This window comes from Vombatus ursinus, unplaced genomic scaffold (genome assembly GCF_900497805.2).
Source record: "Vombatus ursinus unplaced genomic scaffold, bare-nosed wombat genome assembly UNPS02014793.1, whole genome shotgun sequence".
Classification (NCBI taxonomy): domain Eukaryota; kingdom Metazoa; phylum Chordata; class Mammalia; order Diprotodontia; family Vombatidae; genus Vombatus; species Vombatus ursinus.
The window spans coordinates 1,519,677-1,546,691 of record NW_020954571.1 but is presented as its reverse complement, the minus strand read 5'-3'; the positions used below and the strand labels follow the sequence as shown (position 1 = coordinate 1,546,691).

General features: G+C 41.6%; 1 protein-coding gene across 2 annotated transcripts in view; it reads right to left on the bottom strand.

Moving 5' to 3' along the window:
* GPSM1 (G protein signaling modulator 1) overlaps positions 1–27,015 on the bottom strand; it is a 142,610-nt gene that overhangs the window by 92,243 nt on the left and 23,352 nt on the right. Inside the window, exon 1 of one of the 2 annotated variants that reach the window (XM_027869689.1) lies at positions 17,463–17,586. The exons of the other annotated variant lie outside the window; for it this stretch is intronic. Within the exon in view, the coding sequence (XP_027725490.1) occupies positions 17,463–17,572 (110 nt within the window). The 5' untranslated portion in view covers positions 17,573–17,586. Of the gene's footprint in view, positions 1–17,462; positions 17,587–27,015 lie in introns of those variants that run through there. 2 annotated transcript variants of the gene reach the window in all.

The window sequence follows — 27,015 nt, the reverse complement described above, 5'->3', positions numbered from 1 at the left end:
TTGAGTTTGACACCACTGTCCTTCATCATTCCCTTCTACCATCTGCCCTGACCTCCTCCACAGGTTCAGACACCTTTGCAAAGCTCTGCCCCGGGTATGGGCCCTCTGAATGTGCCTCTAAAAGTCACATCCCTGAATATGGAATTGTTTAGTGGATGGGCCAGTCAAAGAACAGAATTTGTCACTGAAAGACTGGATACCTCAGTGAGTGTGAGTATGTGTATGTGTATGTGTGTGTGTGTGTGCGTGCGTGCGTGTGCATGTGTGCATGTGTGCGTGTGTGCGCGCGCGTGCGTGTGTGTGTGTGTGTAGCCTCCTGTTCTTCACACCCACATGCACAAACACGTTTAGGTCCAGTTTCCAATGCAATCAATCTATTTCTGCAGTGCTGCTCAGCTGGATTGTTTTGAGGCAACTAGTAAATTGGCTTGGGATGCCACAGAATCCAAGAAAACTTTTAACTGGCAAAGAGGAGATCAAATCTCTGTTGCTTTCAGGCTCTTAGGGCATATGTCCCTGGTACCTGTGGCACCTGGGGCAGCGGGGTGCAAAAGCCCAGAGTGTGGTGGACACCAGGAAAAAAAAAAGAAGTAGCAAAGATTCTGAGAAGTAGATGTTTTCTGAATGCAACTAACACAAGGCCATAGAACAGCCAAAAGGCTCCTAGAAAGTGGCCCTGGAATTTAACAGATTAAGACTGCCTAGCATGGACTCCAGAAAAAAAATAGTCTGACTTGGCTTAGATGGAAGAGTAACTGGTCCCCAAGGGAGCTACTGGTCAGGGGTGACTGCAGAGTAACAAAGAGGAGAAAGACAGGAAGACTAATGAAGAACACTCCTTTTTTTCTCCACGTGGCTAGATTCCTGTTTGACTTGGAGGCTATTGTTAGTTGCTGTGCACCACTGACCTTGCCCTAGCTAACCTTTTGAGGAGTGAATAAGAGAGAGGGAAAGGGGGGAATATAATTACATGTTTCTGCAAACTGTTTTCATAAACCATCAAAGAAGCTAGAGTAGGGGAGGTTTGCACATAGACCTCCAAGGAAAAGGAGAAAGAAACATTTGACCTGTTCTGTCATCATTATCTGTGGTAGTACATGGCACAACTGTCCCACCCCAGGGTCCCATCTCTGTGGCACCCTTCTCCTGGGGTTTTCCTCCCCCACAATCCCTATGAGGGAGAGGGATGTCTCCTTGCTAGCTGTCATTATACCCATGGTGGGACATCCTTGGAACTGACACTCACCTCTAGACTTGTTTAACATATAGGTATGGCCAATTAGTGCTCTGGGGCAGAGAATGCTGGCCCATCCTCCCACTACTGGAGACATAAGTTTTAATGATGGTAAACCTTCATTTCATTAAGGAAAGATGGCAAACAATTCCAGAAGTATTCCTCATGTTTCTTTAATTGCGAATGTCTCATCAAGTTCCTTTGACTAACACGTCTGCTCCAACCACCCTCATGCAAAATTACATTTCTTTCAGGCTGTCTTGAGGCACCCAAGGGACCACCCTAATACATGTGTGGAAGGAAATAGGCAGAGACAGGTAAATAGAGCACACTCCTGTTGTACTAGGACAGGCAAGATAAGAAATCTACTGATCACAACTTGGGGAGGAGGAATACCAAGACAAGTAAGAGGATTGGTTGGCTCTATAACTCAGATTTCTTTGACCTCCTCCAGCCTTTTGTCATTTCCTTGGTCCATCAGAAAATGCTGTGGGTTTAAATCTTGATTTCTACCTATATGACCTTAGGTAAGTTATGTAACCTCAGTTTCCACACCTGTAAAATAAGAAGATTGGACTAGCTGCCCTCTAAAGGTCTCTTCAAGATCTAGAGCCATGATCCTACTGTCTTCACTCTCCACTTGAAGAAATGCTGGCTTAGGAATGTGTTAACTTTGGCTGCTGCTTCTCCCCATGTGCCACATTGCTCTCCCTGTTTCCTCCTCTTAGAAACAGTTGACTTGTGCCCTAACATGGTAGAAACAGTGGTGTTAGACTCTGCAAACCATTTTCAGGATGTCTTGGCTTGACTGACTCTCCAGTTATGATCTGCAGAACTCAGGTTGTCCTGAGATAGGACAAAAACAATAGCAGATAGTGCAGGAGACTTAGGGACCTGGTCTTGGATACATACTGTACGTTTTTTGCACTTTGTAGGTTCAAAATAAATAGTAAATCAAAACCCCGGATTGGGCTAAGCTGTTCTTATTCCAAGGCCTCCAGTTCTCCGACAATGGATTCTTCACCAATTGTGCTCATCTTCGGTTACCTCCCTCTATAATTTGCTAGTAAGAAAGGGAAACAGTGAGGGCCTCAGACAGTAGAGAAGGGTGGCCCTAGGGGGTTACCATGGCAACCAGTCAGATGGCATATTAGTCCCCTGCTACCCAAGGTGAACCCATGCCATTCACAGTGCTTTTTAATTAAAATTTGTCCTTGAATGAGCTGCATCTTTGTTGACTGTCTGACTTGCCTATTTACTATTATTCTTCCAGCAGAATGCAGAAGCAGGGATAAGAATCTTGGTTTGTTTGGTTTTTTTTTAAGTTGTATTTCTACATGCAGAGGACAAGACTCAGGCAACTGAGGGCTGCTGAGCGAGATAATAAGTTTCCAACAGATCTGAATACTGGAATTAGAGTTGGGTCCAAAAAACTCAATTACATAGGCACAGATTTTTTTTTTTCAAACTGTGGTGTTCTGAAGGTATAGGGACTGGGCATACTTAAACCAGCACCACCTGTAACTAAACCAGTAACCACCTGTAGGGCACAAGTCAGGTAGAACCTAAGCCAGGGGAAAGGGAATCCTAACCTGATTCCAAGTGCCAAGGGAAAATTGCAGGGGGGCATGACTTCCCCAAACCAGCCAGGCTAGTTCCCAGGAGACCAACCATAGGGCAGCCTGCCCAATACAAACACTGCTGCATCCCTTCCACCCCCACCCCCATTACCTCAGGGTAGACACTCCACCTTAGTTACCCTGGTAAGTCCAAATCACTCCCTTTCAAACCAGTTGGCCTATTTTCCTTCCATCTCCCAAACCCACCTTAGTCATCCGAGTCTCTGACCTCCCCCTAAGCCTAAGACATGGACTTCCATCTAGTGTGCAAGCTCTCCCTCAGTTTTTCCCTCCCAGGGGGTACCTGGTACCTTCTTTTCTGTACACTTCGCATCTTCTGCACATAAAGCCAGAGTTCCAGGCCCACAGGAAGCAAGAGGGGCCGGGGCCGTGGGGCACCATACACCACCTTGCACACAGCCCTTTCTGCCAAGCTTAGGGCGGATGGTTGGCCTTCTACGGCAGTCGTCGGCATCTCTCCTGGGATGATGGTGGCAGCAGGAGCTTTTTCCTCTAGGGGTTGGTGATGGACTTCATTGGTCCACAGGGGAGAAAATTTCCTCACCATTCAGCTTTCTATTGGCATCCATGAGTGTCCCTTGCTACAACCCTTTGTTCAGTAAGATGCTTCAATCGTAGGTGCAGAAAAAGTTTCTAATTTCTTTTGAGTATGGTGCTCTCAGAAGCAATGGTGGAGTGATTGGTACTAAGCAATGCCCTATCCTACATTGAGCCTGGGCCTTCTACAGTTTGGGGCTTTCGATTATTCCTCTTGGAAAGCTTAGAATGGTCCAATACAGCTAGGGTGGCCGCTGCCCCATCTCTAGGCTGATTCCGGACAACTCTGGGCTACCTCCTTCCTTAGGCTGAGAAGACAGATGGAGGTAGCTCAATGATCCTCCTTTCCCCAGCCCCCCACCTTGCTCGTCTGTGGCTTCTTGGCGATCAAGGGCAGTCTAATCCCTTCAATCCTGAGCTGGAAGATAAGTGTTATAAGCAGATGGGGGAAGGGCAGATTGAACAGAGGGATGGAATTCAGTCCAACTCAATTGATTATTCAATTCAAGTCTATTTAACAAATATTTTAAGTACTTACAAAATGCAAGGTACTGTGCTAGGTACTAGAAACACAAAGATGAAAAATGACAGTTTTTTTCCTCAAAGAGTTTCCAGTCTAATTGTGGGAATTCAACATCTATACAAAGAAGTATGATATAAAGGTGACCATAATAGTTGCAAAGAAAAGATCCAGAAAAAATGCTTAGACAGGAATGGGGAATCTGCAGTCTTGAGGTCACAAGTGGCCCTCCAGATTCTCAAGTGTGGCCCTTTGATGTAATCCAAAATTTTGGACTCTGACAAAGGGTGACCACCTGAGGACTTAGATAGCCGCATGTGGCCTTGAGATTTGTTTTGTGAAGTTTGGATTCAGTCAAAGGGCTGCAGGATCCTAGAGGACCTTGAGGCTGCAAGTTCCCCACCCCTACAAATATTTAATAAGAAGGAGATTATTTTCAGCTGGGGTGATCAGAGAAGATTTCATGGGACAACTTAACTCAGCTGAGACTTGAAGAAAAAGATTTCAAAAGGTGGAGATGGGGAGTCAGGGCTTTCTAGCCATGCAGGATAGCCTGAATGAATGAATGGAGGTGGAAGAAGGCAGGATGAAATAAAGAACATATTATAGTCTAGCAATGTATAGTATATGAAGGGTATAGTGTAGAATGAGGCTGGAAAGGTAAATTGGAGCTAGATTGTGGAGGGCCTTGAATGCTAGAGTTTGTCTTTTTTATTTTTTTATTTTTTAGGCAATTGGGGTTAAGTGACTTGCCCAGGGTCACACAGCTAGTAAGTGACAAGTGTTTGGTCTGAGGCTGGATTTGAACTCAGGTCCTCCTGACTTTAGGGCCGGTGCTCTATCCACTGTGCCACCTAGCTGCCCCTAGAGTTTGTCTTTTATACAAGAGGCAATAGGGAGCCCCTGAAGATTCTTGAGCAGAAGTATGACCTCATCCATTTCTTTACATAGTAAGTGCCCAATAGGCTGCATCATTATAAGAAGATGGTGGCATAGATAACTTAAAATATCAGATAATCAAAAAACATTTCTATTTGGCTTTGGAATGCATGATATAGATTTCTTAATTATATGATGACCAAGTTTTTTACCTTGTTAATTCAGTTTGGCTTAGGTTGTAAAAATGAGTTTGTTTTCTCTTAGGAGACACTCTCCAGGTGAATTAGGGTGGAGTTAGAAGGAAGGGAGGAAATGGGATTGTTTGGTAGATGAATAAGGAACACCCTGGTGACAGATTCTTTTCCAGTCCCATTCAGAAATGCCTAAGACTAGACCAGATGCTGGTTCGTCATCCCAGCTCCACAGGTATATACGCCTGTAAGAGTTGGAGGGAAATGTTTGTGATGAAACCCTAAGGTCTTCCTCAAGTATCTGAAAATATATCTCTGTCCCTAGCATCCTGCCTTGCTATGATATTGAGAGTAACTAGCCTGTCCTTTCCAGGAAGGAAGGCCTTCCACTCAAGGTGACATCATGCTGGGTCCAGCGCCTCTAGTGAATACGGGAACTCAGGATGATGTGCCTTCTGAGCTGGTGAAGGCCAATGCTATTTTCCCACTTCCTATGATGTTCCTAGATATGAAGGCACAGCTAATAAGTGACAGAAGCGGATGGTAATAGTTGTGTCTGTTAAGACCTTTTGGTTTTTCTTAACAGGTGATTATTTCTCTTCCACCTGAGGTCGTGTTTGAAAATCACCTTCACCACTCAATGAAAAATGTTAGCCCCTTCCAGAGACAGAACTGGTGAACTCTGAGTGCATACTGAAGTATAATTTTCTCACTTTCTTTATTTTTCTTGCCTTTTTATTTTTACAACATAGCTAACATGGAAATATTTTTTGCATGATTTCTCATTTGGTCATGTATAATTGATATATTGCTTGCCTTATTCAGTGAGGGAGCAGCTGAAGAAGGAATTCAGAACTGAAATTTAAAAAAAACAAATGTTAAAAATAAATAATAAATTTATTTTTAAAAAAAGAAAGAAAACCACCTTCATACAACACCAGCAGACCTGTAGCTGAAAAGGAGAGGCAACGGAAGGTAGGATAACACCACAACTTACTGGCATTCCTAGTCCTAGACAGCTGACTGTTTTCCAGATCAAGTATGGCAACAAAACCCTGAATTAGGAGCACATGGAGAGAAAGCTGTGGGGCTTTCAATCACCCTAATGCTCTCATAGAATTATCGTTCTCGGGTAGTTCAAAAGCACAAATAGTAAACAGCTGATGCAGGATCTGAACTCGGTCCTGTGATTCCAAGTTTGTCACTCTTCCCACTGCACCAAATTGCCTCCTTTTGTCTTTCCATCATTGACAATCTGCAAATGACCAGGAAAATAAGTGTTGCTGTGGATAGAGGGTTAGAACTGTAGTCAGGAAACCCTGAGTTTGAACCATGCCTCCAACACTTATTAGCTGTAGAACTCTGGACAAGTCATTTAACATCTCTGTGTCTCAGTTTTCTCTTCTAGAAAATGGGAATAATAAAAGGACCTATCTAATTGTGAGGATCAAATAAGTTAATATATGTCAAGTGCTTTGCAAACCCTAAAGAGCTTTATAAATGCTGGCTATTATACCCAACATCTCTGAGATTTAAACTAGTGTCTCCCCTTGGGCATTTTGTAGTCCCAAGTTCCTCCTTCTCTCTAGACTTATAAGCAGGCCTGTCCTGGTATGTGAAGGGCCCAACAGGACCCTGCCTGCTTCCAAGCAGACTCCTCTGCCAGCCTGATATGGACCTGACCTTGCTTCCTACATGATCTGAAATGCCTGCCATCCACTTTGGGCTCTGCTCACCCATAAGCCCCCCAGCCCCATAAGCCACAGAGGATTCCACTTAGGTCACCATCCTACACTATTAGATTAAAAAAGAGAGAGCTAAATCTCTAAGTGCAAGGTTTCCTAACACTTAAGGCAGCTGTGTTTGCTGCATTAGCTTCTTTCCCCTTAGCTATTAGCCCATGTGCCAGCTACACATCTTAACTGCTTCTCAAGGGCATGACACTGTAGGACAAAGCACTGTTTGAACTTGGGCCAATTTTGTGTTCAGGAGGGCCTTACTTTAAGAAACACAAGATACAAAAATCCAAACCTAATAAACAGACAAACTTGGAGATAACTGGAGATAAAATGATTTATTTTACAAAAGGACTTCGTGTTTTAAAAAAAGAATTCACCACAGTTTCCCTCTAAACCAGAGGTTCTTGACTATGGATTCCTTTGACAGTTGAGAGAAACCTATGAATCCCTTCTCACAAAAATGTTTTAAGATGAACAAAATGAAACACACAGGATTATAAAAGAAACAAGCATATTAAAGTACAGTTATCCAAAAAATAAAAAGTAATCATAGTTTCCTGGACCCCAGATTAAAAACTCCTGCTCTAAAGTATTGACTGCTCCTAATATAAATGGCTAGCTAGCATTTATATAGCACTTTATAGTTTGTGAAGTGCTTTGTATATATTATTTGATTCTCACAACAATGGGGGTAGGTGCTATCATTATACCCATTTTACATATGAGGAAACTGGGGCAGGCATGTTAACTGATCCGCTCAGAGTCACAAAACTAGTATCTTGGACAGGATTTGAATAAATGTTCCTGACTCCAAAACTATCATTCTATCCACTATGCTGCCTAGCTGTCCTAATATATTTAAAACAGGCTGGCATTTATACAACCTCAACTGATATACAATTATTCAGGAAACTATTTTTTTTTTTAATTTTAGACAATTGGGGTTAAGTTACTTATCCAGGGTCACACAGCTAGTAAGTGTTAAGTGTTTGGTCTGAGGCCGCATTTGAACTCCGGTCCTCCTCAGTGCTCTATCCACTGCGCCACCTAGCTGCCCCCCCACCCCCAAACTAGTTTTTGCATAAAGCAGGACCTACTTCTACTTTCCTAGAGTACGTAAAGTTTCTTTCAAAACAAATACAGAGTAACCTATATCAAATTGTTTGCCTTCTCAATGAGGGTGAAGAGAGGAAGGGAGAACATTTGGAACTCAAAAGTTTTAAAAATGAATGTTAAAAATTGTTGTCATATGCAAGTGGGAAATAAGATATATAAGCAATGGGGTATAGAAATCTATCCTGCCCTACAGGAAAACAGAAGGGGAAGGGGATAAGAGAAGTGGGGGTGATAGAAGGGAGGTCAGACTGGGGGAAGGGGTATTCAGAATGCATGCTGTCTTGGGGTGGGGGGAGGGGAGAAATGGGGAGAAACTTTGGGACTCAAAATCTTGTGCAAGTGAATGTTGAAAACTAAAAATAAATAAATTAATTTAAAACAAAACAAAACAGATATAGAGAATTAGAAGGCTCAGAGGGTGTAGGGAAGACAATTAACTACCTGGTCCTCACCAGTCCTTGGATGTGTGTGAATAAGTGGGGATGGAGAATGGAGGTCACTGTACCTTTCCTCCTCACTTAACTATTCAGACAGGCTCATATCTGTGTGAAGACCCAGACCCCAGGACACTGCTCTGGATGCCTCTCATCCCACTTCTGAGTGGTTTAGCAACGAAGACAGTATCTTTCCCTTTGCCTTTCAGGTCTGAAAGTCAGCCTGGATCAGACAGCATCACATCTCCATCTCTTGGCCTGGAGGTGATTTGGGAAATAAAAACACTTGATGTATCATTGCATATACACTGATAGGCTGGTGGGAAGCAGGAATGGAGTGGGGGAGGTGGGGAGGATGAAGTCTCCTTTAAGACCCCAACCTAACTCAAATCAGTTTCTATATGGCCATGCCTGAAGGCAGGGGGATGGGTAGCGTGACCTCTAGAGCTTCCTCTATCCCACCTGTGGAATGGGCAATTCTCCGTGCCAAGCCAAAGCTTCTTCAGCTTGGGAGGTTAGCCAGCACTGGAGTATCAAGTGAAGCAACAAAAATCAATTTACCTTTAACAGGGCCAAAACCAGCGATGGTTACTGTGGAGCCACAGACCTGAGCCCAGCTGTGGGATGTGGAGTTACAGGTGTGGGGAAGGCAGCTGGGGCCTGCCAAGAAAGGGCTCTTTGGGCTGAATGCCTGGGTCTACGTTCTGCAGGTCTGGAACTAGGCCAACATTAGGGACAATCTCCAGAAAGTCAGCTGGGACCTGAGGCTCAAAATCTCATTCTTTCCCATCCTCTCCACTTTGACCTCCAAGAGAAGAGGAAAAGCACTTTGACGTTTTTGTGCTGCAATGCCACGGGTGAGGCGTCTCACTTTATATCCCTACTTAGCCCTCCATGAGACATGATTCTGCTGATGGTTTGTCGCTCCCTGGGCATCCTTTCTTCCTTGTCCCTACTCCCTCTCATCTTGTCATCTTTCTTTCACGATCTCCCACTATTCTCAGGACCAAAAAAAAAAAAAAAAAAATCCCGGCTAAACTGGAGTCCTTTGGTTTTTTTACATTTGTGTTTTTTGGTGGCTCGGTAATGCCAGAATGCCCTGGCCTTATTTAACAGAAGGCTGTAAGGCTGTACTCCAGACTTGCTGTACCATCCTGACCCCTACATGCCCCATTTCTTCAATTCTGAAGCCTTATTCCGGCAAGAGAACTCACACACTGGAACTGCCCTCTGGGCCTGTGTCCTCTGCCTCGGATTGGATGGCTCCTTCCAGAATCTCCATTTCAGGAAGACCCCCAGCTCTGCCATGTTTCATTCCTCTCCAGGCTTCATTCAGGACTCCATCTATCACACCCAGAGGCACACTTTTGTTCTGCCTACTCCCAGCCCCCTTTTCAGTTTTCTTTCATGTGTCGTCTACCTCTATTAGGAAGAACTGTCTTTGTAATTCTATTTGTGTTCCCTCCGATCAATCAAGTTCTTGACATCTAGTACGCACTTAAAAATGCTAGTATATTGAACAGATTGAGTTCCTAAGAGCTTTTTCAGCTCCACATCTCGGTTCTCACCCAATTGGGGGCAACTTTCCTCCCCTTCCCTGCTTGTTCTCTCCCTACTTCCTTCTTCTGCACTCCCACACCCCCATCCCTAATACCTACTCTCCCAGCAAACACCTGTGGGGATCTGTTCTATGGCTACAATCACATTGTCCTAGGGAGGGAAACAAGTAGAAAGTGTTCTAGATCATCACGATGCTTCTAATCAGACTTAATTCTCACCTCTGAGACCACTCTATATACCTAATTTAAATCCTTTATATGGCTGTGTAAGGATATCTATACTTTCCTATTCTGCCCACAGTGGCACTGGAGAAAAGTCCTTTACCATCTTCTCTATAGCCTTCAATGAACTAAAAAGTGATTCAGTTGCCCCTCAGTCTTCACTCCTCCAATGAGAATAAACCTAAACAGACATCCTAAATAGTAAAATGGGCTAGCTAACCCAGGAAAAGAATGAAATGCAGTGATTGAGGCCATTTGTTAGGCTAATGTGCAATGTAGAGCTCCGGAACCTTCTTCCTCTGCTGCCCAAACACAGACCAGTCCCAAACTCTGGACCAAGTATCATAAATTGGTATCTGGTGAGAGTATATGTGGATCAGGGTAGCCCATCCCTACTCCTGGACCAAGGTGGGTCAGGAATAGCCCCTCTGTATTGAAAGAACAGTGCTTATTCTCCCTAATGTCTGTTACTCCCTACTAATAAATTAGAGACTTATGATAGGCACATTGACTTGGTGCATTAAGGGTATTTAGTACATTAAGACTCTAGTGGTCTCTCTTGATTGCCTGAGCCCTTTTAGTCCCAGAGTGACCTGAACTCAGCCATTTTTTCCTGAGGTCATGTTTGCCACATATCCAGTCTAATCCAACAAACATTTGCTAAGCATTTCATATGTGCAAGTCACTCTACCAGGTGCTGCGGATACAAAGACAAAATTAAAAATCACCCCAACCCTAAAGGAGTCTATATTGTATTGAGAGGCAGTCAGGCTGTGTGGAAAGGGGGCTGCTTCTAGAGTCTGATGATCTGGGATTCAAATCCCAACTTGGATGCTTCTTAGGCCCTAAGCAAGTCATTTAACCTCTTTGTAGCTCAGTGCCCTCATTTATCAAATGAGGGAGCTGGAAGCGATGCCTTCTAAGGCCTTCCAGCTCCCCATTTATGGTCCTATGAGAAAGGGGAAGAGAGCTGTAACTCTTACAGGATCCTGAAAGGTTTCCCATAAAAGGAGGCAAATATGATGAGCCCTGAAAGAAGCTAGAGCTTCTACGAGACAGAGGGGAGGAGGAAGTGCATTCCAGAAATGGGGGACAGCCTGGGCAAAGGCCCAGAGGCTCCCCTTTGAGCTTAGAAAAGAGACTTAAGTGAGTGGGGATTGAGAGATTCTCTTTGACCTCTGTAGTATCAAGTCCCTATCCAGGTGGAGATCTTCTTATCCCCACATATTTAGAGCTTAAAAGCTTTTAGTCACTTAGAAGGAAAAATTCTGAGAACTCAAACCATGTCTGCACCACTACAGTCCCAGGCTTGCACTGCTTGCTTGTCACATGGCATTTTTCTAACCCTAGCATGCAGGGCATGGGTCAGCATGCCTGGGGACACAGCCCTCTCATTGGGCAGCTGCCAGCGCTTTTCTTGAGGAGGCCTTCCCCCCCAGACCTTTACTCTTGATGGAGGGAGTCAGGCTGTTAGTATGATTTTGAAGATGCTACTTCAGCTGTCACCTGACCCTAACTAATACATGGGCATTGGAGCATGGTGTCTTTCAAACCCAAAGGACTGACTCTGTCACTTGCTGGGTAGCCCAGCTTTTTTGACAGCTTCAACTTAGGGAGGCAGAACAAACAAAATATATCTGGGCACATATAATTAATAGTAATATGAATAGCTTGCATTTATATAGCACTTTGAGGTTTGCAAAGAGCTTTTCACTAAACATAGGTAGTCCTCATTCTACCATTCCATCTATTATGCCATACTGCCTCCTTTATCCAATTGGGGAGGAAAGGTGAGGAAAGGAGGAAGAAAGAGGGAGGAGGGAGACCAGGGTGACAGTCCCCTAGAACTGTCCCCTAGACAGTCCCCAATGAAGGGGAACACACTTCTCTTGTGGGTCCTTTCCTGGGAGAGGGCACCACAGTAGTCTGAGAGTCCCAGACATTCCGACATTGCCTAGTCTCCTGGGGATGACCCTGCCTTATGTCCATCTCTCTCCTCAGAGACAGCAGCAGCCATGTACTTTGTGACCTCCCTGCATCCCAATAAAAAGAGGCAATGACTAGGCTCTCCTCTGTTTCAGAAAAGATAATACCCCAGCTGTCTTGCCTTGTTAAGTGACAGCAAACAGGGTTGAGAGCTCATTTTGGCCATTTATTCTTAACTTACAATTTCCAGGAATTTTCACCCTATAGTAATAATGATAATAACTCACCTGGGGCTTCATGATCACAAAGTGCTTTCCCCAAAATAGACATATGAGATAGGTAATGCGAATAGATGATCATGTTAGGAAACTGAGGTGTCCAGCCATTCCATAAAGCAATTTGGAACTATGACCCCACAGCTACTAAATTGTTCATGGCCTTTGACTCAGAATACCATCACGAGGATTCCAAAGAGATCAAAGAAAAAGAAAGGGGACCAGTGGTACAAAAATATCTATAGAAGTTCTTTTTTTGTAGTAGCAAAGAGAAGGAAACTAAAGTGGGGCATCAATTAGAGAATGCCTGAGCAATTATGGTTTATGAATGTAATGGAATACTATTGAGCCATAAGAAATGATGAAACCTGAAAAGACCTTTGTGAATTGATGACAAGGGAGGAGAGCAGAACCAGAAGAACAATCAATGCGCTAACAACATTCTGAAACAAGCAACTTTGAAAGGACTAAGAACTCAGTCAACACGGCGGCCAGAAGACTGATGATGAAGCCTGTTTCCCACCTCCTGACAGAGAGGCAGGTAATGGATTCCAGATGTAGAATGAGGCTTTCATGTTGGGACATGGCAAATGTGAGAATTTGCTTTGCTTGACTATGTATTGTTACAAGGAATTCCATTTTTTCCCCTCCCAATTCAGGGAGGGGGAGATGGGTAGGGAAGAAAATAAAGGCTTATTAATTGAAATACAATAAATTAAAAGAAAGAAACTGAGGCTCTAAGAGATGATGGTTGCCCATGGTCAGATTGCCCCTGCAGATAATCCTCCCACAATTCAATCATACTCAAATATTCAGAGGACCATAGAGACAGAGTTGGAAAAAACCTCAGGGACGAGCCAAATCAAGGGGCATTTGAATTCTTATCCTGAGGCTGGGGTAGCAGCATGTTACTCAATGGCCTCTAGCCAGCACTTAAGTTCAGCTGTGGCAGAGTCCACACTGGCTGCACCCTCTTAAGGACCCTGCTCCTTATCCACAGGGTATAAACAAACCAAATTTTGCCCTGGTTTCTCTTCTGCTGGGCTAGTGGTAAAGATATCCTGTAATTACTCAGACTCTCTCTCTGGCACTGTTTCCATATTTTTTTCTCTCTTTTCCCAATTCTGCGCATTCAGCAAAGGGGCTTTTGTGTCAAGGAATAATATGGCCTCCGCCCACAGCCAGGTTCCCATCACAAAGGCATGATTAACAGCTCTGACCCTGGAAGTACAAGAATTGAGGGGCAGCCAGCTCCCAACAAAGTCTTGGCTCCCTATATGTTAATCACTAAAGTGACAAACTTCCATTTTCTTTTCATGCCTTCTTTCCAGTTTTCCTTCCTCTTGTCTCTGGCTAGGCCCACATACCTAGAGGGTTGAGATGAGATACTAATGACTGATCTTATATAACTATGCCCCTCTGTCATTTGAGGAGCCGTAGCCTAAAGCCAAGGATGTAAGTCTATGTATCTTAACACAGAAGGTACTCTGAAAGAACAGATAATCAAAGTCTTTTCTAAGTCTTTGTCATTCAGAAAAACAGATGCCATCTATACACACCAAACAGTTTGACATAATACAGTAAAACATTAACAGCAACAAAGGTTGAATTAAGTAATACAGGGCAGTAAATAACAGGTTTTGATTTTTAACATCATATAAATAGAACCTAAGGTGTAAGGCATGAATGCATATAATCTCCCTGCCCTGCTTGTGCCAGAACCTCCTTTTGCTAGCTTTGGAGTCAGAGATTCTGGGTTCAAATCCTATCTCTACCACTTGATTGTTAAAGCTAAAAGTGATCTCAGAGATCAATTAGTCCCGGGGTTCCTAATTTAAGGTGAACCTCCCTTACCTCCCCTTCTCCCCACCTCTCCTCGGTGGCCCCCCTCCCCCCCCAGTTCAGGGGACATGTGAATTGGGGTTTTTTAATATTTCAATCAATAAATAAACATTTGTTAAGCACCTACTATGTGTCAGGCACTCAGGCACTGTTCTAAGCACTGGATTTAAATAATTGTATTTCAATATCATTGATTTCCTTTGTAATGCCATGTATTTTATTTTATGCATTATTTTATTTTATGCATAGGCTTCACTGAACTGCCAGAAGGGGTCCATGACATAAAAAGGACTGAGAACCTGCTCTAATCCAACTTTTATTTTAATTTTAAAAAACTGCTTTACTGATGCATTTGGTCTTTATATCAGTTAATTCAGTTCTGCTCCTTCTCAGAGTGAAGCCTCCTTAGTGACAAGGAAAAACAAGCCGAAACATCCAATACAGTGACTGCCTCAGACAACCTTGTATACAATAGTCTGTCCTAACAGGCCCTGCACCTCTTTGTCCCGAGGGTAGAGAAAGGTTTCCTCAGCTATTTTCCTGGAGCTTCATTGGTCTTTTAATCACTCAAAGTTCACCTTCTATTTAATTCCTTTAATTTATATTCAGGGTGACTAGATGGCAAACTGGGCCTGGAGTCAGGAGGACCAGAGTTCAAATACACTTACTAGCTGGGTGACCCTGGGCAAGTTACTTAACCCTGTTTGCCTCAGTTTCCTCATCTGTAAAATGAGCTGGAGAAGGAAATGGCAAACCACTCCAGCATCTCTGCCAAGAAAACCCCAAATGGGATCTTGAAGAGTAGGACATGACTGAACAACAACAAATTTATATTCCAATTTTCTTATTTTAGAGAGAAAGAAACTGAGGCCTAGAAAGGTTCAGCGATCTGCTGAAGGTCACAGCTAGTTAGCAGCTGAGCTCAGATGATAATCCAGGTCCTCTGCCTCTTAGCCCAGGGTCCTTTCCAATACACCATGTTGCCTCCATTAGATTTAGACAACCATGATATATACACTCAATGTGCCATCATCAGCCCATAATATATGGGATATGCGGCACATGAAATCAATTCCATTCAACAAACATCCATAAACTCCTATTATGTGAAGGCTGTGGGAACAAAGCCGAAAAAGACAATAGCCCCTGCACTCCAGGTACTTGACCTTTATACCCTAGTTGCTGGGGAGGGTTAGATTTGGATTGCATCACAGGACCGTCTTCTGAACCTCAGATTTCACATTTGATATACAGTAGGCTTAGATATATAGTTGGCTTAGGCTTCTACAGTGGAATTTGTCTGCCCCAAGGCCACACCAGGGAGCAATAAAGAAAGCAGAGAGTGATTAAACAGTGGTTGCCAGTAGATGACAAAGCCAAAAATCAGGAATTGACTGGTTCTTGCCCATGAGTTCTGCTTTTCTCATTGCACTTCTCTGCAAAATGGACGTTGCTTTGAAAGGACTTTTTAAATCAGAATTAAGTTTTTTTGGTCTGGGAGTTGGTGCAATTTCAGCGCAGTCCCAGGGCAGATGCTGCTTTGTATTCTGATGCCACTGAAGAATCTACAAAGCTCCCAGGAAAAGTGTGTAAATGTATGCCACTCATTGCCCTGCAAAATCTAAACTGGGATTGACCTCTGGCACCTCTTCAGCCTCAAACCACTCTCTGGAGAACTAAGAATAGGACAGGGACAAGAAGAATAGATATCTTGCCCGTCAGTGCAAGCAGACCTCTCCTTCCCCTCTTGCAATCCCATCTTTCGGGCCTATACACTGTTGAAAGTGGTTTTTTAGGAGAACATAACTGACTCCATTTTGTTCTATATTTGCTGTTGCTATATAAATGTGTTGACTGTATCCTTTAGAACCTCCTTTCCCCCAATGACTTTACCACAGTTAAAAAAGAAAACTCAAAAGACTTTGAATATGTCCAGAAACTCACCCACTTCTCTTCATTCTGTCTAATAAGGTGCATAGTAGGAGCTTAACAAATGTTAATTAAGTGATAAAAAAGATACAGTTTTCTTTGGACTGGTATAAATGGCTATGCTAAAGGCCTTAGTAATGGTTTAAGTATCTTTTTTCTTTACCAGCCTACATACCCTATCAGATCTTACTGATTTGTAAACCTGCATATGTGACCTTCCTGATCTTACCCAAATTCTAGATCAGGAGAGATTTTATATCTACATATATCCATATCTATATATGTACACACACACATATACACACATACATATATACACATACATAAATTTTTGCATATACAAACACACATATATATATACACATACATATATGTATGTATGTAAGTATGTATATATGCCATCTGTGGAATTGTGAGACACACATGTCTATCACCTACTGATGAGGTGTATCACTCTTGAGGAGATAAACTGCAGTATACCTGTCCTCTGTAACCTGTACTGGCTTATTTGTGCAGTGGCTAGAGTTCCAGGCCTGGAGACTCATCTTCCCCAGTTTAAATCTGGCCTCAGCTACTTGTTAGCTGTGTGACCCTGGGCAAGTCACTTAACCTTGCCTCAGTTCTTCATCTATAAAATGAGCTGGAGAAGAAATGGCAAACCACTCCAGTATCTTTGCTAAGAAACCCCCAAATGGGGTTATGGAGAGTTGGACATGACTGAGAAATGATTAAACAACAACTAGCAAGAACCCTAAAAATTCTTGTAACAACACTTTCCTGGCCTGGTCCAGCCCAGATTACAGCACCCTGACTCATTGTTTCTCTGGAGGCAACAGGATATAGTAGGAAGAGAACTGTCTCTGGAGTCAGAAGACCCAGGTTCGAATCTCAGCTCTGTCATGGACTACCTGTGTGACTTTAGGCAAATCCCTTCACCTCCCTGGCTTCAGTTTCCTCAACAGTAAAATAAGGGGGTTGTACTAGAGGACCTCTGAGGCCCCCTTCCAGCTCTAGCTCTGATTCTGTGACCTTTTCAAATGATAGCTGCATAGCCCTGCAGAATCCACAAAAAGGGAGTATAAAGTAAGAGAAAACAGGACCCGAGGCTTGGAGGAGTTTATGCCCTAGAGGGCATGATGAAATATTCATGAAGGCAAAGCTTGGAGAACACAACGTTTCAGTAAATGCAGAACAGCACAGGATGAATTAATAGCGCTGGTCAGTGCAGGAGATGAGAATGGACAATCTGAGGCAACATTCTACAGAGAGACGAATTCTTCGGTGGCCATTGAGGGAACCAGAATTACATGGAGTGGTAGAACTAAGAGACAGGACATTCTAAGTGGAGAGAATGAATGATGTGTGCAAAAGACGCAGAGCGAGTCCGATTGGGGGCTGGCCTGATCAGCAGACTCTTACCTTGTCCTACCAGGATGAAGAATGGGTGACCTCGGGTTCACACAGGAGGAACAGAACTTCCAAAGGAATTTGTGAAAATATACAAGTCTGCTTTTCTTCACCCGGGACATTCTGGAGTGACCCAATATATCCTCTGAGTTTGGCTCACAGTGGAAATGCTATGACTGACAAGGTATATCCTGAAAAATTCAGAGTCTGCCAGGCCCGAGCCACACCCTGCCAATCTCTTGGAGCGCTTTTTTCAAACACGGATCACGTGCTGGGAGTTTCCCCTGAACACCCGCTTCTATTTGTTTGTGGCAGGAAAGGGGGCCAGGTCTATGAGTCCAATAGATGACTCAGTGTTTGTTGGGGCCTTGGTTCCCTGGCAACTAATCACAGATTTCTCCCACCCCACCTCTGCTGCTGCTTGCCTGCATGCTGCTTGCTATCTGTAGTCCTTGCCCTCACCCCCCAAGGGAAAACACTTCAGGGGAATGGCATCATCTCTGGCAAGACTACCTCCATCGTAGATGCCACTCTAAACCAGTGCCTTGGATGACTGGGATCAGAGGGTTGAGCCTCCAACTCTGGTCACTCACTGACTCACCTTCAACTCTGGCCACAGATCAACTCTTAACCCTTAGCCATAGACTTAGCCCCAACCCCATTCAACAATCTCACAAAAGCATTCCTCTGACCATAAAAGAGTGTGTGGACAGCTCAGTGTTGTAAGTCTCCACTGCTAGAGATACAAGTCAGTACGTGTTCCACTGAGCACAGATCAACTTTCTATACAAACGATTATGTTGCCATAAAAGTGTTTCAGCTATTGATTCCAAAGTGTCTTTAAGGACCATGATTTAAATATCATGATATATTTTGCATGATAATGATGCAATATGCAAATGCACCTACATTTCTGCAACTCCTGTTCCTTTTCTACAACATACTATTGAGTCTTCTGCATCAGGTAGGAAATAGTGTTGCAATTTGACAAAATGACTAATGGGCTCCACCTGTTCACTGCTGGTGCCTTGGAAATGTTTAAATGCTATTGTATTAGAAAAACAGTGTCAATAGCACAGATAGGGAACTCTTCTCCCTGTTCTGCTGGGATTCCTGGTTTGCATGTTTAAGGCTCAAGGCTCTTTACAGTATTACTATGGAAAAAAAGTTTGGAAAAGGTAGAAAGAGTCAATGTTGCAGAGGTTGTGAGAAGACAGACATGCTGACCCACTGTGTAGGGAACTAGGAATTGGTCCAATCATTCTGGAAAATAATTTGGAACTCTGCAAAAAAAAAAAAAAAGAAGAAGTGAACCACCTGTCTGTACCCTTCAACCCAGAAATCTCACTTCTGGGTATATACCCCAAGGAGGTCAAAGACATAAAAATATCCCATATACACCAACATGGTCATAGCACCACTTTTAATGGTAACAAAGTGTATGGTCATCAATTGGGGGATGACTAAATAAATTATGGGATATGAATGTAATGAAATAATACTTTACCAAAGAAAAGAGGAATATGAGGAATTCATATAATCATGGAAAAACATACGTGAACTGATAGAGTGAAACAGAACCAGGAAAATAATACATACAATGACCTCAACAATGTAAAGAGAGAAAAATAAAATGAAATGGAATGTTGTAAAATGGAAAATCATTTATTAAGCTCTATGTGTCAAGCACTGTACTGAGCATTGGGAACAAAAATAGACAATCAAAACATTATCTGCAACTTATATTCTTTTTTGTTTTTATTTTTGTTTTTATTTATTTTTAAAATAATTATGTTAGTTTAAAAACTTATTTTTAAAAATTTTGAATTTCCATTTCTCTCCTTTCTTTCAAGCCTTACTAGCTGTGTGACCCTGGGCAAGTCACTTAACCCTGTTTGCCTCAGTTTCCTCATCTGTAAAATGAGCCAGAGAAGAAATGGCAAACCACTCCAGTGTCTCTGCCAAGAAAACTCCAAATGGTGTCATGACAAAAAGTAGGACACAACTGAACAACAACAAATTTATATTCCAACTCTCTTATTTTAGACAGAAAGAAACTTGAAGCTTAGAAAGGTACAGTGATTTGTACTCCACCCATTGCGAAGGCAAGCAATATGATGTATCAATTATACATATACATGCAAAACATTTCTGTATGAACCACGTCACCAAAAAAAAAAGAAATAAAAATTAAGTGGAAAAAATATTCTTCAGTCTACACTCAATTCATCAGTTCTCTCTCTAGAGGTGGATAGCATTTTTCTTTACAAGTTTATATTCTAAATGGTGGCTATTGCACCTAAAGGAGGGTTCATGTTTATGGTCAGTTCATGACAGTTGTAAAGGGTGGACAGTACTGGGTACCGTAGGCCAGCTGACAGTAGCAAGGTAAGTTACAAGGTGCAGAGAATCTTAGGAAGTAATGGTAGGGCAAATGGTCCTCTATCAGGAGAAAAAGAGGGTTCAAGTATTAGAATGGAGTGGGACTCTGAGATATCTTCAGCAGAGGGAGGAAGCATCTGGCTGACAGTGGGCATCCTGCACTTGGTGGGAACTGAGCAATGGGGCAACAATGGTGGCTTCCTTCGATGGCAGAAGGTGTTGCTAGTTTGTTTTCTTGCCACCCACTGGCAGATTAGGGCACGGAAGGAGAAGGTCCCTAGCTCCTAGTGTGAAGCTGGTAAGGATAATAATAATGATGGAAGAGAGATGAAAAAATGTACCTCCCTCCTTTTTTTGGAAGAGTTAGAGACTATGGATATAAAATGCTGCATTTGCCATAAACACTATGAATGTGTTGGTTAGTTTTGCTGAACTTTATAAAGCTTAATAAAAAAGTTGTAAGAAAGCCCATGTGTTCAACTTGGCTCTTTTCAATGAATAAAAGACAAGATGGCATAGGAGATACACAGACAGACAATAAGAAGGATGTCCTGAACATGTTTAACATGATTATACATTTATAACCTATATCAGATCACTTGCAGTCTTGGGGAGGGGGGAGAGGAGGGAGGGAGAAAAATTTGGAACTCAAAATCTTACAAAAATGAATGTTGAAAGCTATATTTACATATACTTGGAAAAAATAAAATACTATTAAGTGGGAAAAAAAAGAAATGCTCACATGATAAATGCTATTGACTTTGTTAGCTTCATGAAATGAGACAAAAACTTCTTGGTAAATATATATGTATATAAATAAAAATATATATTAAAATAAAAAAAAATATATATATATAACCTTTTTACATTTGCTCCACTGGTCATGAATAGACTATGTTCGAAATAAATGCAATCATTTTATTTATTTGTTTATTTATGCTAATGTATTAATACAAAAATAAAAAAAGCGACAAGAATTTTTAAGAGTGGAAAAAAAAAGGGGGGGGGGTGTCCTGAATCTCTGGAGATAGGCTAGGCACATTTCCATGATATCAGATCACAAGGTAGCATTTCCAGGGATGGTATGACACATAGCCATGTTTAAAAACAAAACAAAAACATGTTTGGCTTTCTTTCTAGGACAGTTTGAGTACCGATGGCTAGGAGTAAAAGGATAGCAGCCAAGGGTGAGCTCTAGAAACACTTTTTTTTTTTGCCTTAGGCATGGGAATATTTCAGCCCAGCTCCAGGTGCTTTGTTGTCCAAACCCAAAGAAGTGGTCTGCCTAGCCAGTCAAGCAACTCTAATAGATTATTCTTTCCTTATCCCGAAGGTGTTATAACTGATAGCACCTGATCCTTGGGCTTCCCCTTAAGTGTGTTGAAGATAGGCCAAGTTACAGATAAGGTTACAGCCTCTCCTCTTCCTATACTGAACCTAGTTGTTTAGTTGTCTTTTCAGTCACGTAAGACTCTTTGGACCCCATTTGGGGTTTCTTAGTAGAGATACTAGAGTGGTTTGCTATTTCCTTCTCTAGCTGATTTTACATATTAAGAAACTGAGGCAAACAGGGTTAAGTGACTTGCTCAGGGTCACACAGCTAGGGTCTGAGGTGAGATTTGAATTAAGGAAAATGATTCTTCAAGACTCTAGGCCCAGCACTCTATTCACTGCACCACCCATCCCTGAGGAATACTTCTTGCCTGGATGCTATCTTGCCCAAGGCCACTCAGCTAGTCAGTGGGATAGCTGGAGCCTGAATAGGTCTCCTGACTCCCTAGGCCTAAGTTTTCTCTATGTGGTGAGACAGAGTGAAAGCACTACTCTTTCCAAATTCCTTTGGAAAGTTAAGTTCCCAACAAACCCACTCCCAAATAGGCCCTAGCTAATGGCCAGTGGGAGCTGCCAGCAGATCAGCTCCCAAAAGGTCTGAGCAATGACAAAGTCCAGATGTGCTGGTCCAGCCAGAGGCCACTATTCCTGCCTTTTTATTCTTTGGGGTTGAATGATGGCTAAGTATAGGTCTGGATTTCTGAAATTTTATCTTTAGTCCCTCTGGGGAATAAAACAGAAGAGGCCAGAAGATAGCAAAGGATGGGTTGGCCAATCAGAAATGTGAAAAACAAAGCCAAGCAACTTAGGAGAAGCCCAGAAGCCAAACTGACCTGATTGAGTTTCTCCAGAAGGGGGCTGGATTTGCTGGACCCCATGGTACTGTGCTGTTCTCCCAGGCAAAAAGCATGTGTGGTTTTCAAGCGTCAGGCCCCCTGACATTTTCAAAGGCTCAGTTGTTCCACACTCTCCCAAGATCCAGCCTAGAAAAATGTTCCCTGGGGTCTGTCAAAGTGTTTTATTCAAGTACATGTCATTTCCTATTTTGAACACAGGCTGTGTCATAGATGAAATGCCATTTGTTTCCATCTCAGAGAGGACTGTATTTCAGGTATACATATGTGTATATATGTATATTTGTATATGCATGTATACATATGTATATGTGTGTATATATATGTATGCTTATGCATATATGCACACACATATCAGTTGTGATTTTTGCATTGTATTATATAGGAAAGTACACACTGCAGCTAGGTGGTGCAGTGAATAGAGTTCCAAGCCTGGAGTCAGAAAGACTCCTCTTCCAGAGTTCCTACTTCCTAGCTGTGTGACCCTGGGCAAGTCACTGAACCCTGTTTGCCTCAGTTTCCTCATCTGTAAAATGAGCTGGGGAAGGAAATGGCAAACTGCTCTAGTATGTTTGCCAAGAAAATCCCAAATGGGGTCATGAAGAGTATGAAACAACTAAACAACAACACACACTGGAAACCTATTCTTAATTCAGATTTGCTGTGAGAAACAGAGCTGCTAGTTCCAGAAAGGGCTCCGAGGGAAAAGGCAAATGATCTGTTGCCTCCAAGGTAAGATCATGGAAAGGAGGCTTCGACAACTCTGGACTGGCAGTCAGGAAAGCTGGGTTCTGGTCCTGTGTCATACATACTAACATATACTGACTAGGTATGTGATCTTGAAAAATCATTTTTTTTCTGGCCTTAGTTTCTTTATTTGTTTAATGCAGTAGTTGGATGAGGTGGGGGGATACCTTCCAGTTCTGACCCTCTAAAATTCTCTGAATAAGTACTCTGAGAAGCCAAAGAACTATCTGAAACCGTATAGGTAATGCTATATAAAAATCTGATGGGATGTGAGAAGCTGAAATCAGTTAAGGGTGATCAGGATGGTTAAGGAAAATCTCCTTCCTTAGAGATCCTCAAGGATAGGGTAACAAACCATGATGTCTGTAATGGGCCATTGTTGTCCTGCCTAGAGACCAGGGATCAAACAAATGTATGCTGGGAATATTCTATGAATCAGTGAAGATTTAAGCAGTGCCTAGGTAGGCACAGACTCATTTAAATCCAGCTTATTGCTAATGAGGCCAAAGTCCTAGGTTCTGTTCTCATGGGGCAAGTTAATTTTGCACAGGGCAAAACCTTAACACTCATCTCGCAAATGTGTCCTTCGGCTTTGATCTCCTGCCTATTCCTCATGGCTAGAGAAACACAATAGACCTGGAGTTCTCTTCTTGGTAAGTTAGAAACATTATCTTGATATATAATAGACAAAATGATAACATTTTGGGAAGGTAATGGTGTTTCTGGTCAGTTTTTTTTAATAAAAAAAATGAAAGACTTGTTAATTAATCCAAGTTAAATTAAGGAACTCACATGACATAACAGATGTGCCTAGAGGGGCAGAGTGAACCTACCCTGTTGAGGAGAGAAGTACTCCAGACAGACCATGATCCAGACAGACCAGATCATTGCCCTAGTGAATGAAATCAGGCTAAGAATAGCACAGCCAGGACATACTAAACACTAGGGGCAGAAGGGAGTATCTTTTCTCAAGAGCTCAGCTCTACATTTCTTTTGGAACAACAGAGAAATAGCTGGAACCTTGGGTTTAAAATTTTGAGATTAGGACCCAGGCAGCATTCTTGGGAAGGGCGGCCTTTTCCATGGTGCTTTTGAATACTCTGAAGAGGGTGCACTCTTCAAAGTGCAGACCATCCTTTACCCCCAAATCCTTCATCACTTAAGGATTGGGTCCTTCAGCACTCAAGGATACTAAGTCCAAACTTATGATCAAACAAAATGAAATTAGAAGTTTACTCTCCAATGCTCATTAAAACTAGATCTTCTTTCCATATGGACTATGCACTGATCAGGGCAGCCTTGCTCCAGAAAATAAATGAAAGGAATTGATAGGTTTCTTTGCCATATCATAGGTATGGGACAATTTCTGTAGTGTTTTGTCTTTAAAAAAATTTTTTTGTATCTCATGTTCCTTCACTGTCTACATTTCCACCTATAACCCTTCCTCTCTCCACTCCCAGAGAGCCATCCCTTATAATAATTTTTAAAGAAATAAGAGAAAAACAACTCAGAATAACATCAATATATTGAAAAATTCTGATGTTATATGCAATAGAGAAGAATAGAAAGACTTATACCATACCCAGGGACTACCTAGTTCTGGCCTCCAAATCTTCTCATCTCTTCTTTGGGGCTTGCCCCCAAATGTTAAGCAACACTCAGTTCCAAAAGCTTTGTGGTTGTTCTTTCCCTTTACATTATTGTAATCACTGTGTATTGTTTTCCTGGCTCTGTTAACTTCATTTTGTATCAATTCATGTAGGTCTTTCTATCCTTTCATGATGTTATAATGTTCATCATTTCTTATGGTACAGTGTCTCAAAAGCTTTACTGCAGTTTAAAGCTGAAACTTCTGGGACACCATATATTCTATTACATTCACGTATTACAATTTGTTTAGCCATTCCCCAACACATGGGTACCAACTTTGTTCCCAGTTCTCCTCTACCACAAAAAGTTGTTGTTATTAATATTTTGGTGTATATGGGAATTTTATTTAAACTTTGACCTACTTGGAGTATATGCCTAGCAGTGGACTCTCTGGATCAAAAAAAAATAGGCATTTTAGTCACTTTCTTTATATAATCTTAAATTGCTTTCCAGAATGGTTGTACAAATTTACAGCTCCACCAACAATGCACTAGTGTGCCTGTCTATCCTTTCAAACCTTTCAAACACCTTTCAAACATCACTGTGCTGAAGATGAGGTCAAATCTCAGGGTTGCTTTTCTTTGTATTCCCTTCTTAGCAAATTGGTGCATTATTTCATTTGGTTGTTAATAGTTTCCAATTTTTGTTTTCAGAATTGTTTGTTCATAACCTCTGATCGCTTATCTAATTGGTAAGTGGCTTTTGGTCTTTATTGTTTTTAGTTGCCTGTATATCTTGGATAGCACATCCTTATCAGAGATATCTGATACAAGGATTTTCCCCCAATTCACTGTTTCCCTTCTTATCCTACAACTTATTTCTGCAAAGGCTTTTCAATTTCATGCAATAAGAATTATGTATTTTATCTTCCCTAACCGCTTCTATCCCTTGTTTGGTTAAGAATTCATTCCCTCTCAAAGCTGTGAAAGGCATTTAATATGCTTCTCTTCTAATTTTTTTTTATGGCATGAGCTTTAATATTCAAGTCACATATCCAATTTGAATTTATTGTGGAATATGGCATAAGATGTTCTGAATCTAATTTCTGCCAGGTTGCTTTCTAGTTTTCCCAGAAATTCTTGTCTTATGGGTTCTTTCCTAGGTAATTTAGGTTTCAGGGCTTAACACTAGGTTGAGTTCAATTATTTCTTTTTCTTCTTTGTCTTTTCTGTTCCATTATCTACTTTTCTGTTTTCTAACCATTACCAAATGTTTTTGATGATTGCTTTATTATAATACAGGTTAAGATTTGAAGTGTTATTCACTCTTATTCCTACCTTTTTCATTATTTTATCTTGATATTCTAAATCTTTTGTTCCTTCAAATGAATTTTGTTATTATTTTTTCTAGTTCTGTAAAGTATCCCTTGCTAGTTTTATTAGTATAGTTCTAAATCAGTAAATTAACTTCAGTAGTACTGTCATTTCTATTATGTTAGCATGGCCTAGCCATGACCACTGAATATTCCTCTAGCTATTGAAGTTATTTCTTAAAAATTTTTTTTTGTAATTGAATCTGTTCAGATATTAAATGTGCTTTGATAACACTCAAGTATTTTATGCATCTTATAGCTATTTTGAATGAAAATTCTCTTAAAATTATTGCTTCCTGTATTTTGTTATTTTATGTAAAAATGTTATTTTATATAGCTGTTGATTTTTGTGGATTTATTTTGTAGCCTGCAACTTTGTTGAAGCTAGTAATTGTCTCAATTATTTTTTTTGCTCATTCATATCATCAACAGACAGGGGCAACTGTCTTTTCTTTGCACTACATCAAAATAATGGCAGGGAAAGGGGGCAACAAAAGAGCTGTTCCAGCAATTTGGCTTAGTTAAGTATTAGGAGCAGCACCAGAGGAAGTAACTACAAATGAATACAGGATAATAAATTTAAAGCTAGAAAGGACATTCAGAAACCATTTCAGCTAAAGTCTTTAAAATTGTATTTGATAAAAGTCAGTTATTCAAAATTATTACAGGTGAATTGCAAGACTGTTCTTCATGGAAAAATAAAATTGGTATTAGGCAACATGCTTAACAAGGCCATCTGAAGAAGAGAACCACTGGCTAACTGCTTCTTTCTTCTCTCTGCCCCCGTGGACAAGTAGCCTTGAGTAGCCTTGACTACTAGCACTGCTACAGAGGGTAGGGATTAGAATTTTAAGGTTCTGAAATTTTTCCTTAGGGCTCCAAAGTGTATAGCCACATTTCTAACTATATGCTACTACCACTCTCAAAATAAGGTAAATGATACCCTCTCCAGCCTCGAAATAAGGTGACTAATGAATATACTTCTTAATTCATATCATGTCAGGAGACAGTATTTATTCCTACTTTGACATTTTCCTGAAATAGAACTTATATATGTATACACACATATACACATATGTACATACACATACATATATACATCTACAAAGGGTGTCCCAAAAGTCTGAGTGCAGTCGTAAGCTTAAGCTTTTCTTTTTTAAAGTCATAAGCTTACCACTGTACTCAGACTTTTGGGATATGCTGAATATATATAGGGAGAACAGCTCTGTCTTGCTTTGTTGTGAAACAACTCACGTTGAATTTACATTTGTTTGTTTTAGTCTTTCTC